Here is a 19,438-nt window from a genome sequence, read left to right as displayed (position 1 = left end):
TAGGGTTTGAGAAGGGAAAGAAAAAGGGAAAGAGTGGCCGAAAAGACTAGAAAACCACTTCCTGCCACACTAATGGATTTGAAAGGAGGGCAACGAGGAAAGTACAGCTGTCACAGCTTGTAAGTTCAGAGTTCAGTTTGGGTAAATGGTACCCACGGGATTGGCTTGTTGCTTGAGGACTAACAATAATCTTAGGTGATCCAAAGAAAGCACAACTTTTACTGCCTATTGTTAATTCATTTACACTCAGTCCCACTATCTTTAAACTAAAAACACTAAAACAAGCATGGTTCAGAAGGAACAGAAGGTTTTTAGAGAGTTTGTGATTGTTCAAATATTGAAAACCTCCAATATGATCAAAGACTGACTCTCGGCAACCTAAGATAATTCACACCTAGGTAATGGGAAAAATACCAGAAGAGCAAATATCCAAATATTCCCAAATCCTATTCCCCCTAAAAAGAAGGAGAGGATGGATTTTGGATTTTAGAAACTACAGATGAATGAGTTTTCTTTGTTATTTGTTCTTAAGTTTAATTTTGTATTATGAACCAAGAAGTATACTATTTACTTGTTTAACTTATATCAGGACATTTTTCAATCTAAAAAGGTAAAGGAGAAACAATTTAAAATAGAACAAAATACAGAAAAGACATTTGAAATAAAGAGGATTGGTAGATTTTAACATTAGTGATTGGTAGATTTTAACAATAGTAATTTTTTTTTTCTTTTAAAGTAGACATGACAGAATCCAATTTTGCCAAAACACAATTTAAACTATTGTTTGCGATACTAGAGGAACGAATGACTTCCAATGAGATGTATCGTTTACTCTGTCATTTATTCATGGAACTTGGTTAATAGCTGTTAGGTATTTATATGTCTCGCCAGCACAGGGAATAAGTTGGCAGTCAAAACTGGACAACAGCTCTCCTGTGCATTCTCCCTACCCCCCCCAAAAAAAACAGAGAAGTGAAGCATTCCTTATCATTTTTCTCTCCCAATACGTCTTTGACCTCAGTTGTCTCAGAGGCAGTGTGCGCTATCATAGGTGTCCATAAATATTACTGGTTGGCTGAGTATTTTCTGATAACCCAAATTAAGATTGGGATTAACTCAGAATAAGGATCCAAGGTTATTTCTGACACAGAGTTGTCCGGGGAATCAGAGATAGTGAAGGAAAAGTTTATTTATTATCATTAAAAGAAAATGAATATCACAGAAGCATAGGGTGCTGAATTTGGAAATAAAAAAATTAATTTGTATAACTTCATTATATGTGCGAGTATAGGAAAATTTACATATATATTGAAGTCTCGATATGAGTGAGGACATTTTTTAAGTTGAACATTATTTTGAGATAATGGTAGATTCACATGCAGTTTAAGAAATAAGACAGATCCCATGTGCCTTTTATCCAGCTTCCACCCATGGTAACATTTACAAAACCATAGTACAGTATTATAATAGGATATTGATAGTGTAGAGATGCAAAGCACTTTCATTATCACAAGTGTCCCTCGTGTTGCTCTTGTGTAGCAACACCTGCCCCCTCTGACTTCACCTTTTCCTCCACCCCTGGCAAACACTAATCTGTTCTTCATTTCTATACTTTTGTCATTTCAAGAGTGTTACGTAAGTGGAATCACATGTAACCTGTGTGGATTGGTTTTCTTCACTCAGCATAATTCTGCAGAGACCCATCTAAGTGGTTGAGTATTTCATTGTTCACTCCATTTTCTTGTTGAACAGTATTCCAAAAGGTGTGAATATACCTTTATTTAACCATTTACCTACTAACTGTGGGACAGCTGGTTTGTTTCCAGTTTGGGGGTATAACAAATAAAGCTGCTATAAACATTTCTGTACATGTTTTTGTGTGAGCAGAGGTTTAGTTTTTCTAGGATAAAATTCCATGAGTACAATTACTGGGTCAAATAGTTACATATGTAGGTTTTTAAGAAACTACCAAATTGTTTTCCAGAGTGACTGTACTATTTTATATTCCACCAGCACTGAAGGACTTATCCAGTTTCTCCACATCCTTGACAGCATTTCATTTGATGTTGTCACTATCTTTTATTTGAGCAATTCTGATAGAAGCATAGTGATATCTCATTGTGATTTAAATTTGCCTATCCCTAATGGCTAATAATGTTGAACATCTTTTCTTGTGTGTATTTGACATCTTTATATCTTCTTTAGTGAAACGTATCTTCATGTCTTTGGCCCATCTTCTAATTGTACAGTTTGCTTTTAATTGTTGGGTTTGAGAATTCTTCATATATGCTAGGTATCTGGTGTGCAGATATTTTCATCCATTCTTTTCATCTTGTTGACATGTTTTTGTTTTTGTTTTTTAAAGCAAGTATTTTTTAATTTCTCTGAAGTTCAGTTATCAATTTTTATTTCAATGGTTTGTGCTTATGGCGTCAAGTCTAAGAACTCTTTACCTACCCCTATCCCAAAGATTCTCTTTTTTTTCCTAAAATTTATATACTTTTAGAATTCTGTTTTTTATTTGAGTCAACTTTTGTATAAGGTGTGAGATTTAAGTCAAGGTTTACTTTATTGCCTATAGATGTTCAGTTGTTCCAGCACAATTCATTAAAAAGCTATCCCTTCTTCCATTGCATTGGTTTTCCACCTTTGTCAAAATCAGTTAAGCATATTTGGGCCCATTTCTCTTGGTTCTCTATTCTCTTTCATTAATCTATGAATCTATCTTTTGGCCTTATCACACATTCTTGCTTGTCGTGACTATATGATAAGTTTTACAATCAGGTAGACTGATTCTTCCTGCTTTTTTCCTTCCATTTTATAAATTTGATAATAATTTTGTTTGTATTTACTTAAACTCTAGCTGGAATTTTGATAGGAATTATATTAAACCTGTATTTATTTGGGGAGAATTGATATCTTTATTATATTATGTCTTTTAATCCATGAACATGGTATGCCTCCCCATTTTATTTAGATATTATTTAATTTCATTAGTACTGTGTAATTTTCATTACACAAGTTTTGTATATGTCTTCTTAGATTTATACCTAAATATTTCTGTTTTTTCAGTGCTTTTAAATTAGATTTTTTCATTTCAGTTTCCAGCTAGCATATAGAAACACAATTGATATTTGTATGTTTGGATAGATTTTTGTGATTTTCTACATAGACAATGATGTCATCTGCAAACAGGGACAGTTTTATTTCTCCATTTTCTATCTATATTCCTTTTATTTCACTTTTTTGCCTCATTGCATTGGCTTAGAAATTCTAATACTCTGTTGAAAAAGAGTGATAAGAGCAAACATGTTTGCCGTGTTCCCAGTTTTAGAGGAAAGTATCCAAATTTTCACCTTTACATATAATTTTAGCTCTGGGCTTTGTAGATGCTTTTATTTGGTTGAGGAAGTCACTCTTTATTCTTTTTTTTTTTTTCCTGAAGATTTTTTTCATCATGAATGGCTTTTGAAATTTGTCAAATCTTTATTGATTAATATGATCTTATGGTTTTTCTTCTCTAGTTGTTAATATGGTAGATTGTATTATTAATTTTCAAATATCTAACCAGACATCCATCCCTAGAAAAAACTCCACTTGGTCATCATGTATAATTTTTATTATATATTCTTATATTTTATTTGCAAATATTTTGTTAAGAATTTTTGTGTCTGTATTTATAAGGAATATTAGTCTGTAGTTTTTTTTCTCTGTACTGTCTTTAATGTTTTTATTGGTATGATCCTAGCTATAAAATTAATTAGGAAATTAATGCTTCCTCCTCTTCTGTTTTCTAGAACTCTCGTATAATTGGGGTTAATTCTTTTTTAAATGTTTGATGGACTTTTCCAGTGAAACCATCTGGACCTGGAGATTCTTTTTTGGGAGTTTTAAATAATATTTTAAATTTTCTTAATAGTTATAGAGCTGTTCATATTATCCGTTTCATATTGAGTGACTTGTGGTAGTTTATACTTCGTGAAGAATTAGTCCATTTTGTCTAAGCTGTCAAATTTATATTTTCTCATGATGCTTTTGATGTCTTCAGGGTCTATAGTGATCTCCCTGTTTCACTCCTAACATTGGTCATCTGTGTCTTCTCTTTTTTCTTTGTCAGATTTATTGACCTTTCCAAAGAAACAGCTCTTTTTTTTATTGATTTTCTCTATTTTTTTCTGTTTAATTTCATTGATTTCTACTTTTATCTTTATTATTTTCTTATTCTTGCTATGCTCTTCTTTCTTTATATTCTTAAAGTGGGATTTAGATTATTGATTTGAGATATTTCATCTTTTCTAATATATGCATTTAGTACTATAAATATCTTAGTACAGTTTTAGCTGTGTGCCACAGATTCTAATATTTTTATTGTATTTCTCCTTCAGTTCAGTATTTTGTTTGTTTTCCTTTGAGAATTATTTTATGACTTATGGCTAATTTAAAAATGTGTTGCTTTAATATCCAAGCATTTAGAGATTTTCCTGTTGTCTTTCTATTACTATTTTTATTTTTATTTTTATTCCATTTTTATAGGAGAGTGCACTGTATGATATCGCTTCTTTTAAATTTTTTAGATTTGTATTGTGGCCCAGGATATGATCTGTCTTGGTATATGTTCCATAGGCACTTGAAAACACTGTGTATTCTGCTATTGTTGACTATAGTGTTCTACAAATGTTGATGCTGTGTCCTTCTATATCCTTGCTTATTTTCTTTTTATGTATCCTATCAGGGGTTGAAAAGAGATTTTACACACACACTCACTCACACTCTAGTTGTGTATTTGTCTGTTTCTTCTTTCAGTTCTTTCAGATTTTGCTTGACGTAATTTACAGCTCTCTTGTTCAGTGTATACACATTTGAGATTGATATCTTCTTGATAGATTGACCCTTCTGTTATTAGATAAGGTCTGTCTTTGTCGCTAGTAATTTTATTTTCTCCAATGTATATGTTCATCTGAGATTAATATAGCAACTCCTGCTTTCCTTTGATTAATTTTTGAATTATTTTATCGTTTTACTTTCAACATGCCTATATTATATTTGACATGTATTTCTTATAGAAAGCATTCTGAGGTATTATTTTTCTTTTCTGTTTGATCTCACTTTTTGTTTCATTTTGTTTTTTCTTTGCTTCCTATGGGTTAGTTGGACATTTTTCAGAATTCCATTTTGATTTAGCCGTCATGATTTTTTTTGTCCATTTTGTTTTGTTTTACATCATAATGTGTTTATTTGAGTATTCTATAAAGAAAGCAGGAGTTAAAGTGATATTTTTGTAAAACTTCGTTGGTATTTACATTGAAGTACTTATTGTTTTAATTATAATTAAGTCATTTTTCTAGTTCGAAAAAATAAATTGGACACATTTTTCTACCTACAATGGCTATATACTACTGATACACAATTAAATGGAGACACATAACTTAGTACAATTCCTGGGACAGTTACAAAAAGAAGAAACTGTATTACAGGCTTCACCACAAATGGTAATTGCAATTTTCTGTGTTAGAGGAAATCAGGAGGCTATTTGTTGCTTAAAACAAATTTTAAAAATAATAAAGTGGAGCCACAGGGCCTTTGCAAACACTGTCCTCTCTACTGGGAATGCCCCAGTCAGTTTTTCTTCATGCTTTAGATTGTAGCTCAAGTGTTTACAGTCCATTGGCTATTTCATAACTCTTAAAATTTTAATCAATATTTGATTGTCCAATTAATCTATTAATGTTATTTATGTCTAACGTCCCCATTAGAATAGAAATTTCATGAGAACTGGTAGAGTGTCTACTATACTGCCCATTTCTATTCCTAATGTATACGAAGCTAATGTTCAGTAAATAATCATTGACAAAGTGAAAAAAATAAAAAGTAATAAAGTAGATAATATCAACAGAAATTTTTAGCAAATTCATTATTTTAGTAAGTTGCTTTTCAAGAGTCAAAAATAATCAGTAAAATTATTCATCTTAAATCAGAATTAAATGTTAAACAAAGTTTTTGTAAGTGATTTGATTTATTTCTTTAATATATAATTGACATATATTAGCTTCAGATGTGCAGTAGAACAATTCGGTATTTCTATATATTGCAAAATGATCACCACGATAAGTCTAGTTAACATCCATCCCCACATAGTTACAAAAAAATTATTTTCTCGTAATGAGAACTTTTAAGATTTCCTCTCTTAGCAACTTTCAAATATATAATACAGCCTAACTAACCATATTCACCAAGCTATACATTACATCCCTGTGATTTATTTATTTTATAACTGGAAGTTGTACTTTTTGACCCCGTTCACCCATTTTGCCCACCTTACACCCCCAAGCTGTTCTCTGTATCTATGAATTCTGTTTTTTCTTTTTTTGTTTTTTTTGTTTGTTTGTTTTAGGTTGAGGGGGTGGGTTTTGTTTTGTATTAGATTTCACATGTAATGAAATCATACAGTATTTATCTTTCTCCGTCTGACTTATTAGCTTAGCATAATGCCCTCGAGTTCCATCTGTGTTGTCATAAATGGCAAAATTCCCTTCCTTTTTGTGGTTGAATGATATTTCATTTATGTGTGTGTGTGTGCAGATAAATAGATGATAGGTGGTAGATAGATGATAGATAGATAGCTAGATACTATATATACATATATGTACGTGTGTGTGTGTGTGTGTGTGTAATATATAAAATCTTCTTTATCAGTTTATCCATTGATGAGCACTTGGGTTGCTTTCAAGGCTTGCTTCTTGTAAATCATGCTGCTGAACATAGAGGTGCATATATTTTTTTGAGTTAGTGTTTTGTTTTCTTTTGTTTTGTTTTGTTTTGTTTTCAGATAAATACCCAGAAGTGTAATAGCTGGATTATATGGTAGCTCTATTTTTAATTTTTTGAGGAACCTCCATACTATTTTCCATAGATGGTTTACCAATTTACATTCCCACCAACAGTGCACAAGTGTTCCTTTTTCTCCACATCCTCACCAACACTTATTATTTGTCTTTTTGATAATAACTATTATAATTGGTGTGAGGTGATATCTCGTGATTTTGACTTGAATTTCTCTGATATTAATAATATTGAGCACCTTTCATGTACTTTTTGGCCATCTGTATGTTCTATTCAGATACTCTGTTCATTTTTTTGTTTTGCTATGGAATTGTTTGTTTTGCTATTGAGTTGTATGAGTTTTTTAAATATATTTTGGATGTTAGCTTTTTATCAGATATATAATTTGTAAATATTCTCTTCCATTTAGTTGGTTGCCTGTTCATTTTGTTGATGGCTTCCTTTTCTGTGCAGAATCTTTTTAGTTTGATGTAGTCCCACTTGTTTATTTTTGCTTTTGTTGCCTATGTTTTTGGTGTTAAATCCAAAATATGATTATAAGACCAACATTAAGGAGCTTATTACCACTTACATTTTCTTGTAGGAGTTTTATTGTTTCAGGTCTTATGTTTAAGTCTTTGATCCATTTTTAGTTTGTTTTTGTATATGGTAAAAGATGGCGGTCCAGTTTTATTCTTGTGAAATGGCTGTCCAGTTTTTCCAACACCATTATTAACAGTTAATTAAATTAACATTTAATTCTGATTTAATGTCCTTTCTTCACTGTATATTCTTGACTCCTTTGTCATAACTTAATTGACGATATATGTGTGGGTTTATTTCTTGGCTCTTTTTCTGTACTATTGACCTTTGTGTCTGCTTTTATGCCAATACTATACTGTTTTGATTTCTATAGCCTTGTGATATAGTTTAGAATTAGAAAATGTGATGCTTTCAGCTTTGTTCTTTCTCAGTGGCTTTGGATATTTAAGTCTTTTGTGGTTCCATCATATGTTAGAATTATTTGTTCTATTTCTGCAAAAATGCCACTGGAATTGTGATAGAGATTGCATTGAATCTGTAGATTGTTTGGGGTAGTGTGGACATTTTAATAATATCAATTATTTCAATTCATGAGCATGGAATATTTTTCCATTAATTTTTGTATTCAGTTTCTTTCATTATTGTCTTATAGTTTTCATTGTATAGGTCATTCACCTCTTTGATTAAATTTATTCTTAGGTATATTAAGAATATACCTTAGAACCCCTCTATCTGAAAGTAGAGTATTTCTATGAAGCCTTTCCTAAGCCAGAACGGTGTAAAGCAAAGCGTATCTCTTGCTTTCCAAAAGATAGACTTCTGTCACTTGTTTTACAAAGGACATACATTAGTACGTATTTTTACTAACTGAAAGGAATCCAAAGAAGATTTTTGCTTTTATGAAAAAAGCTCTTATCTTACTAGTGCAGGTCTTTCATAAAAACAAGGAGATGTAACACAAACTTTCAGAAACTGGAGTTACCAGTCTTTTTGATGCAGTTGTAAATGGGACTGTTTTCTTAGTTTCTCTTTCTGATAGTTTGTTAGCTATGTTTTAGTATACCTCTTTGTATAGCTTTTTTAATGGTTGCTCTAATTATTACATTGTATTTACATACTTTATTATATTCACAGTCTAGAGACGGTCTCATTTTATCAGCCCAAGAAAAGTATAGAAAATTTACTTTCTTTACATCCCTTTAGCCTCCCCCATTTATATTTGTCTTAAATATTTCCTCTATGCACACAGGGAATCGTATCAGACGCTGTTATACTTTCTGCTTCAACAGTAGAATAAAGAAAACTCAAAAGGAAAAGGAAAGCTAACTACATTTACTCATGTTCTGCTTACCGTGTCCTTTCTTCCTTCCTGATGTTCCAATGCTCCTTCTTTTATGGCTTCTTTTAAGTTTATAGGACCGCTTTGAGCCATTCTTGATACTAGCTCTGATGAACATATATTTTCTTTTCCCTTATCTGAGAGGTTCTTCATTTCTCCTTCATTTCTGAAGGATATTTCCACTGGTCGTAGGGTTCTGGGTTGGCAGTTCTTTGCTTTCAGCACATGACACATATTTTGCTGCTTCCTCTGGCCAGCATGGCTTTGAATGTGAACTGCCATTTTCATTGTTTTACCTCTGTAAGTGAGATGTTTTTACTCTGGCTGCTTTTTAAAGTTTTTCTTTGTCCTTAGTTTTCAGAAGTTTAATTATGACGTGTCTTGGCATGCATTTCTTTGTGTTTATGTTTGGAGTTCAGTCAGCTACTTAAATCTGTACATTTTTGGGTTTTGTTTTTTTTGGGTTTTTTGTTTGTTTGTTTGTTTGTTTTGACAAATTTGGGAAGTATTCAGCCATTTCTTCAGGTGCTATTTCAGCCCTGCTCTCCTCCCCATCTCCTTCCAAAACTTCAGTGACCTAAATGTTAGATATTATAATTTGCTTTTAGCTGCGAGGCTCTGTTTAATTTTTTTTAGTCTATTTTTCTCTATTGTTCAGATTTTGTCATTTTCTATTGTTCTGTCTCCCAGTTAACTCACTCTTTTTCTGTAGCCACCATTTTGCTGTTGAGCCCATCCACTGAGCTTTCTATTTTGGTTATCATCTGTGTCAGTTGTAACATTTCCATTTGGCACATCTTTGTATCTTCTGTTTTGGTTTGGGGGTTTTGTTTTGGTTGTTTTATGGCTAAGACTTTTTGTTTACTGCGAGATTTCTACTCCGTTTGTTTCAAGCATGTTCATAACGTTCATTGAAGCATTTCTTATCACGGCAGCTTGACATCCTTGTGGAATAGTCAGGCGTTCCTGCCATCTTAGCATTGGCATCTGTTGGTGATCTTTTTATATTCTATTTGGGGTCTTCCAGATTCTTGGTGTTAGCAATTTGAGATTGAAACCTGGACATTTTTGTTGTTGTTGTCATTTTCTGAGATTTTTTGTATTTCATTTAAGCCTGAAGTCTTAGTTGGCTCTCTCTGGCACTGCTGCATCAGAAGTGGGGAGTCCTCCCTCTTCATCGCCAGGTGGAAGTAGAAAGCCAGGCTTCCCGGTTCCCCTCCATTGACACCCAGGGGTGGGTGGCCCCTCATTACTGATTGGCAGGGCGGGAGTTTCAGCTCCTCATTGTTGTCTGCTGGCAGGGGTGGCCGCTCATTGCTGTCGATCAATAGTAGAAGTTGACTCTCTCTGTCTCCCTGACAACACGCCGGTGGGGAGAGGGAAGGGTGCCTGGTTGCCGATCCGTGGGGATGGAAGTCCGGGATCTCCACCTGGTCTCCACTGGCTTTTTGAGGGTGGGCACCTTGCTACCAGCCATCAGAAGTGAGAGCCCTGGCTCCCTATTTGGTCTTCTCGGCTGTCAGGTGACCTTATTTACACCTTCATGAGGCTCTGCATCTTGGCCCCTCCCTCATCCTTTGCTGGTGTGGGTAGGTCGGGTCACGGTTTCTCGTGGTGTTTGGCAAGAGTACAGAAGATGTTGACTAAAAATTTCCTGCCTTCTTAGGTTGCCTCTTTCCTGGTCCTTAGGTTAGAGAAAGAAGCTTTTGTCGGGGGCTTCTTCTTTTTCCCTTGGTCTGCACCCACTGGCCAATGTGGTCGCTGGTCTCTTTGCCTCCAAGCCTAGGATGTATGTGACCAAGAGGTAACACAGGGGACTCACCACTGCGTTGCCCCATAGGTCCCAAGGTCCTAAACCAGTCAGCCTTCCAGTCTCCGCCTTCCAGCTTTGTCATCTTTGTTTTATGTATAATGCTGAATTTTTTCAGTTGTATTTAATGTGAGGTATAGAGAAAAATGTCTATGGTGAGAAATTTTAGAAACCTTTAGATCTCTGGTCTCTCTTGGTGAATTCAGTTACTTAATTTTAACATACACTTAAAGAAAAATCTTTACAGCACGATTTTAGCATGGTCTTCCTTAAACCACTAGGATTAGTCTATATTTGTAGAAATAGAAATCATCCTATTTTAAATTAACAATAGAGTTACACTACATATAACAATTGTTCATCAGGTACTCATTATTTTGACAAAAATTGAGTGATTATGATTATTATGTTTAGAAAAACAATTATAGTAAAGTATACTTCAGATGCTTATAATCTTAATGTTCTTTATATATGCCTTACATTATGTTCCTTTACAATTTATCGAAAACAAAATTATATGGCCATAAACCCTGAAACGTTTTCAAAAGTAAATCACTGGTCTCCATGACTATACATATCTGTAGATTATCAAAGTGAAAAAAGTGTTTTAATTAAGTCATTGAATATTTATTAAAAACATAATTTGTGCCAGACATTGCGCCAGAGATATAATGATGAGCAAAACATATACATTACTTCCTGACTCAAACATAATGTTTTCCTGCGATAAAATATCAAAATAAAAAATGAAATCAAATCTTCTATGAAAACATTTTATATGTTTTTAAAATAGTGGAAAATTAGAATATTATCTTTTGAGCATATTACTCTAACTACTATGTAGAGAAAACAGACTTCTCAAGCCGTGGCATTTATCACTAATGTTTATTGAAATTAAATTGAAAAAAATGATATCATGAAATGTTCCATTGATATGCAGTGAACATACTTCAGTAGTTTCTGCCATATCTCATGGATTTTTAATATTGGTTTAGCGTGTAACACGGTTTAGACAATGTTACCCAATGATGGCCATGATTGTTAATGGTTTATATTAGCTGAAAGCTATAAAATCATCCAAAGACTCTGTTATCATTAGAATAATAATTTACCAAGACAATTACCACATACTGGAATTTTTTGCAGCTCTAATTCAGTATTATTAATAATGGATAAAATTGCACTTTTCTCAGGTTGCTGTGGGCAGCAGGGAATTATTTCGATGAATATTTCAGCACATTATTTTAATCATTGTTCCACCAAATCCAAGTGGGCAATATTTTATAGTTCTTAATTCAGTCTACTAAGAAACCACGGTCATTAAATTGCAAACTATTTGTAGTGAGTTCTACCCTGTGATTTACAAGCCTTGTTAAAAACAGTGTAAAACAATGTAAACTGTGCCATTAATACTTGTAATTTGATGCTGCATTTGTTACTGAACTCCCCATGATTAATGTTTTTTTTAGTAGAAGGAAGAACATTATAAAGAAAGAGCTGAGCATTAGCATGCCTAAAATCGGAGAATGTTACTGTTTCAAGTTTTGTTCATTTGTAAACATGTTTACAAACACAATTGTAAAATATAAATATCTCATAAAGTATCTTAATTTTCCAATGAGATCAAAGACATATTTAATTTTATTTTAAAAATGTATTTCCACTTATACATTGTTAGTAGTAGTGATCGCCATTTCTTTATTTTCTTACTCTTAGCCAATTGCATGACTTCTGGCGTTTGGATTACTGGGAAGACGATCTTCGTCGAAGGAGACGATTTGTTCGTAATGCATTTGGCTCCACTCATGCTGAAGCATTGCTCAAAGCTGCAATAGAGTATGGTTAGTACCAATGCCTCTTACGCAAAAATACTTTTGGATGTAAGGTAACTAACTCTTCATTGTTCGATAATTTATTTTTTTCACTAGCCTTTAAAATTCTCCATATCCTAAGTCAAAAATATTATGTTCTGCTTTATCCTTCAGCATCATTTAGGTTACACTTAAATCAACCCAATATTTCCCCCACTTGATGTATTTTAGATCTTTCAGCTTTTTTTAAGAGATCAAAAGACTCTATCTACATAGTTGATTATTACCCAACATCCTTCTCATACAGCCTAAAACAGGAGTAAAATCAGTTTCTTTTTCAGTGTCTTTTGAAGTTTGGTGACCAAGACCCAAGGTAAAAAAATATATACTGTTGGTAATCAGGTACTCAGACTCATCTATTTTTATCTATAATTTCTGTGTGTACACACATGTATATGCTGTGTGTATATATACATGTACATACTTGTGTATTTAACTGAAACAAATATCTTATTAATAATCTCATTACATGACATTATCTATTTTAATACTATTCTCTTCTATTATCCTCTATTATGTCTAAAAAAAAAAAGATGCTTATTTAAGCCCCGATCCTGCAGTGAGTTGTAAATAAAGTCTGAAAAAAACCACCCCACATTAAAGGTATTCTCAACTACCACACCACAGTAGAACGTACCCTAAATTGTCCTTTATAAAATGTATAAAAAATTGTAAATATCAAAGTTTTTTTGTAATTTGATAAAAATGCTGCCACTTTAGATTGCTATCCACCGGGGAGTATGCATAGAAGTATTTTGTCTATCATCCATTTTTAAATGCTCTAATAAGTTAGATCCTATCAGAATTTGATAAACCATATACACGGGGAAAAGAACCATTAATGGATACTCTCCATATGTTTTTTGTTATTAACTACTTTTGTTCTTACAATTACGTGTATTTTTATGTTAATTTTCATTCCTTTGAGAGTCATCGGTGAACCGTCTGTTTTAAAATTTACCCTCATTTATAATATAATAATACCATTCAGAGAAAATATTTAATTCTAATAAAAAGAAAATGTGCAAAGCTTTTAAAATTTGTTGCGCAAATAGTATGTGAATTGATATAACTTAGTAAGGCTCAAAATATAATTAAATAAATAACTATGCGTAGTGTCAGGTGGGTACTAGACTTATCAGGGGATCATTTCATAAATTACATAAATGTCTAAATGTATAAATGCCGTACACCTGAAACTAATGTAAAATAATATTGAATAATAACATTGACTATCAACTGTAATTGAAAAGTAAAAAGAAATTTTAAAAAGTAAATACATGCGGATTTCATATAAAACTATTATATCTAAGACAGTAACTTTATATAGTAAAAGAAAGTACAGGAAGTAATATGCTAGAAAAAAATTATAATTTACCTGTGCTATAGAGAATTTGTTAAATGAACTCAAAAGATCACCTAAAGATTTTAGCACCTCAGGATTTAGCATGAACTTAAAATGAAGTATTATCTTTATGCTCTATAGAGATTCTTAGAATTATCTATTTAAAGTGGCATACTTTATAATATGAACTTAAAATCATTAAAACTTTATTTCGTATACCCAACTATTTAGAATTTTTCTCCAGTTTATGTCGAATTCATCTCATTTGAAGTTAGAAATTACATGTAGAGACAATTCGTGACAAAAGTTATGCTAGGGTGTGATTTTACTGATACCAAGTTGCCAAAGCTTTAATTAGAAAGGGTCCACATTATACTATTCCATTCAGCATTCTACAAGTTGCTTTCAAAAAGGAGTCTGTTAGAAAAATATTTAATTTGATTCTCTATAAAACTGGATATTTTACTTTGTGTGTTTAATTTGCAAAATATCTCTATCAATAAACCAGCATCAAAGCCTATCAGAAACAAATTTTAAAAACTTTTTAATACTGATAATTATATTTTAGCATTATAGTAACTATTGTTAATGAACCTAAACTAAAATATAATACTCTATTTTTGAAAAGATAAAAGATGTAGGTGATACTAAACATCCTCTGTGTATAGCCGAAGTGTATTTTAAAATGCGTAGCGGTTTATAAATTTTAAATACTGGATCATCAGCATATCAGAACCTATTATCTCTCTTGAGCGTTGGGTTCATTGAGGGATATGTTCTTATTTTATTCATAACAAAGACCACATGCATGCCATAAAATATCCGGGAAATCTCCTTAGCCCAGAGTTGTTCTGTGGTCATTCTCATGCTGTGGAAGACAATGGAGAACAAAACCAGTTATACCTCCAAAAACAAGTCCAGAGGACACCTCTTCAACCTTTATCATAGTTCACACCTTCGGACTTTTGAAAATGAGTAGAAAGTAAGGAATAATAAAATATGGAGTATGCGAAGTGGGTAAGTGGAAAGTGTTCCCTGGAGTGATCTGTACGTAGAAATAGAAGGAGGAATTGCCAACTGCCAGGAGAAAAATGTAGGATGGTACCTTCTCCCAAATTCTGAATGTGCCTTCTAATCTATGCACAAAGTGCTTCTTCAGAGCAAATAGGAAATAAGTGTCAGTAATTATTATAAAGTACTTCATTCAATAAAAATAGATGTTGAAAAACTTAATCGAAAACATATTTTGTATATTTTAAAGAAAACGTTTGTATTCACGTATTGCCAGAACGTTCACATAAAAGTAAAAAAATACTCAGCCCATCATCTGGCCACTCTGTCTGCCATGAAATGTTTAAATGTGTTTAAGTACCTTAAAGTCTGGCATTGTAGAGACTAACATACAAAAGAATGAACGTTCTGGTTTGCATAGAGCATCTAGAACAAATTGAAATCCAATTTATTCCTTCCTCTGTATTAAGTAATTATAATATTTCAGTTTCCCTATAAATTCTATCTTGAAAGTGAAGCATTAAATGCACAGAAACTCTGCTGCAATTTGTAGTCAAAAATATATATTTTTTATGTTCATCTACATTGTAGCAAAAGATTGTTTTAGGAACAAAAGAATATTTATGAATGGATCTTTAAGTATGGCTAGAAGTATTTGAATCAGTGATCAGAGTTTTCAGATTTTAAACAAGTTGTACAAGCTAAGGGAATAACATTAAATTACTTAAATAGGGAATCTTTACATGGCCATCAATGCAATCCCTGCTATTGGAACACTGGTCCGATCTATCTGTTCCTGTAGTGCAATATGTTTCTCCAATGTGAGCCTGTATTAATGTAATATAAGTGAAAAGGATTAACAGACAATACTTTAATAAAAATGTTTCGAATCATTTGATTTTCCTCTAAATTCAAACATTTTTGATTAAATTATCGTTGAACTTTAATGTGATAGGCAGATATAATTAGCCATAATTTGGATTTCTTGACAGTCTCTTTGGGCAATTTATTTGGAACCACAAAACAAATATCTTAGCAATGCTCTCTTTTAAATGAGCAAATTATCAGGATTGGATATATTTTCAAGGAGACATAAAGGACCATAATTTTATTTCATGTTTACTTTGAAAAGCTTTTCTTTCAATTTCGTTATTAAAACTTTTGGTTGACCTTTTTCGGGTGGAAAACATCCTTAACACTGATGCAGTTTTTCATGCTTCTTAGTAATACTAATGAGTTGAATAATTTATGAGGTTGTCATGCGCAAAAGATTTGATATACTTTCAGCCTCCGGTGTTGGAATGTGATTAATAAAAACCTAGAGGCATGTAATTTTTTTCCTAGTGTTTAATGTTCTAATGTTGCATGTATTCAATATGTTATTTAGATGTTTTCTAATAGTAAAATCTCATACAAGTGCAAATTTAATTGATTACCAGGAATTTTACAGACATAGCAATGGAAGAATAGAAGGAAAACATTTTAAAACTCATAAATTCATCCTCTGACCTACAGGGTTTCATTTTTCGGGGCAAATTAGCTAATAAGGAAATGACTGAGAAAGGAGGGTTTTGTATATTGATTGTGTTTAAGTAAAACCTATGCTAGTCAACTTCCGAGCTTTCCCAGTGCTTGAAGATTGTGCTGTCAAGGAATAGTACAAAATCTTAATAAGTTCACTTGCCTTTGTTGACTGTCAGTTATCATTTAAGACTTTGTTTCCCTTCCACGAAATTACAGTGGAACAATGTTTCATCAAAGCCTAGGAGCACAAGTGCCCCATGTCTGTGATCAAAGACATCATCTTAAATAGGTCTGATCCAGCATCACAGAAGAGGGCAGGTTGCTTCTGCTGGAGGGGAAAACGTGGAGCAAAGATGACAAAGTTAATCAGTCATTGCTTTGGCAATAAATAATAAGATATGCTGAGAACTGCAAATGAGAACATCCTTCGGTTCCTCAGAGATGTGTCTGCTTAACACCTGATTTATCTAAGCTTGTGAAGCCGCTAAGATTTGACCTTGATGAATAAAAAGCAGCTCTGTAATGAATCTGGAATTAAATTAGTTTTGATGGTGTATGCATGGCTACCATAATGTGCTACTTAAAGTGATCATGAAATAAGAAAAGCTCTGAGAATAAAAGAAACGAGTGCAGCTAGACAGTTGTTGAAAAAGGAGCTTCAAATAATCTGACTTCATTTTTTTCTGACTTTAGTTTTTAAGAGTTTACAGTTTGAGAAAGATGATCTGATTTTCTTTACCCAATAATCTATTGTTTGTATTATGTTAGAGACCTTAGCAAATGTCTTATTATTGTTCATTGACACATTTATTTTAGTTGTTATATTATTAATTGACTCTCCATATCTAGAATGAAATAGATGATCTGATTATGCTTAAAATAATTTGTTGAAATAGTATAAATTTTTAAAAAGAGAGGGAGAGAAAGATAACCAGGTTTGATGCCAGTGTCGTATTTTAATATCATGGCCTGATCTTCACCCTATGGCTTTTATAATCTCTTAAAATAATTGAAACAGATTATATAAATGCTGTTATAAAAATGCTTATAAAATTCCTTTTACCAGTTTTCTATACCATTTTCATATCAACAAAGGTTCTAACAGCTCTCTTGTTTTTATATTGAAGCTTCAGATTACAGGCTTTGAACAGATTCAGAAGGGTCAAGTAACGTTATTAATCTAAAAGCATTTATTAATTATGTCTGACGTGTCACGCATGTGCTAGACGCTGGATTCGGAGACTGAGGCACAGCCTCTGCCCTCCAGCAGCACGTAGTTCAGTGCCTGCTGCTGAGGGGTGGGTGGGGGGTGGAGGCTGGGCTGTGGCGCTGGCATCTGACGGTTAGGGACCGTGAATGCAGCACAGCTCCCCCTGAACCATGACAGCAGCTGTGCACCAGCCCAGAGCGCCAGGAGTTCCAAGCTTAAAAAGTCCTGGTCTAGCGGAAGGGAAGAAGTGGTTGTCATAGAGAAAGGAAGTTGTTTGTAAAGGAGCAGAGGCGGAGAGTGACCAGCTCCAAGCCTACTCATGGAAGCAGTGACGAAGGACCTGTCCTGTGAGATTAGGAATTTACCAGATGAGCAGGGAAGGGCAGAGGTAATAACGGAAATCACCAAGACACAAAAGCTTAAAAGGGCCTGACTTACTCCTTTGAATGTCCTCAATATTTGACACTTGATAGCAGGTCACTCTGTAACGATTTCAGGATATATTTTGGTTTCAGATGTTTCATATTTTGAGATAAAAGAAACCCTGTGAAGGCAGGTATCTTATCTTTTATTTATATTTAGAGCACCAACATTAATATAATTTTATGTACTTAGTTACTGTTTTCTATTTAATTGATAATTGGTTATTTTCAAGATTTACATACAGTATTTTACCCACAGTCCATCTTTTTCGGTAGCAGCATCGAAGTACAGGATGTCTATGGAATACATCAGTACAGTATTTTTAAATTCTGATATATGTATTTTATGTCTGTGTTTTATTTTCACTGTTAAAGATAAGGCACTGACAAAGAAATATTAATGGATTTATTGCTGAGTGGCATGGGACTGTTCAAAATCTTGCTTATATTCTTTTAGACTAATTTTTCATAACCTGTACACACTATTGCATTTATAAATAATTACTAGAATATGATAAATATATTCATCAAGGTGTATTAAAAATGCTGTGTGAGCTCAGTGAAGGGGGCCGCCTAACTGAAGAAATAGGTTCTAGCTAGACTTGAAAGGATGAATGGAGATCTTCCCAAGCAATGTGGAGAAAGGGACCGCAAAGCACAGTGTAAGGGCGATGGAGCAGAAGATGGTGTGAGGAGATCGTGTGGAGATGGGGCTGAACAGGCTGTTTGGAGTCACATTGTAAAGGAATTTGTGAGTAGAGCTATTAGAGGATTTTTATTTGGGAAAATGACAGACCACAGAAATTAAGTGACATGCTAATTAATAAAATGCTGCGTAGAACAAAAACTCAGTCTAAATGTTATTCTCGTACTATACAGTGTGTTGCTGTAGATAAATTTGGAATTTTCTTAATTGCAAGAACATTATTGAACATTTCCGACTCTAAAGTTGACCTGCTAAATTTTGGCTTATTTATAGCCAGCCTATCATCTATAAAAATATATCAATACAGATGAACTTAGGGTGTGCGTTCTGTGTCATTTATAAAAATGTATTTTTAAATGGTTTTGGTGTTTTTAAAGTGCTTTAAGTAACCTATATCATCACCATCTTTTTGCTATTCTATTTTTTTATAATTAAAGAAAAAATTTTGTTAATTACCTCTTCCCTCCACATCTGAGCCAGTTGCTTACCTATACAAAACACCTCCTACCCCCATTTCCCAGAGTTTTAAAGTAAATTTTTCACACCGAATGTTGTGACAGACCTTAAATAGAAAATGCAGGTATCATTTCCCAGGTCGAGGCCACCCACCGCTGGAGGAAGTCTGCCCCGCCTCACAGCCCTCATTCAAGTTGTATTCATATTTTCCTTCATTCCACTGAGCTGCCAAAACTTACTTTCTTCCATTCTGTTACTCATCTGCCAGCTGGCCCTCTGGACGCATGATGCAAGTTGTCTTTCCTTTGTTCTCTTTTTTGTTTCCCTCCCTCCCTCCCTTTCTTCCTTCCTTCCATCTTTCCTTCCTCCCTTCCTTCTTTTC

The 19,438-nt window shown here is 33.2% G+C and overlaps 1 protein-coding gene across 13 annotated transcripts in view; it reads left to right on the top strand.

The window, feature by feature from the left end:
• The window catches only part of NBEA (neurobeachin), a 629,692-nt gene that overhangs the window by 405,214 nt on the left and 205,040 nt on the right, over positions 1-19,438 (top strand). For all 13 annotated transcript variants that reach the window (XM_039873014.1, XM_039873019.1, XM_039873011.1 and 10 more), the window contains one exon: positions 12,228-12,352. In XM_039873014.1, the coding sequence (XP_039728948.1) occupies positions 12,228-12,352 (125 nt within the window). The remainder of the gene's footprint in view (positions 1-12,227; positions 12,353-19,438) is intronic.

This window comes from Pteropus medius, unplaced genomic scaffold (genome assembly GCF_902729225.1).
Source record: "Pteropus medius unplaced genomic scaffold, Ma_sr-lr_union100, whole genome shotgun sequence".
In the NCBI taxonomy this organism is placed as follows: Eukaryota; Metazoa; Chordata; class Mammalia; order Chiroptera; family Pteropodidae; genus Pteropus; species Pteropus medius.
Note: the sequence above shows the minus strand (reverse complement) of the source record. Positions and strands in the feature narration are given on the sequence as shown.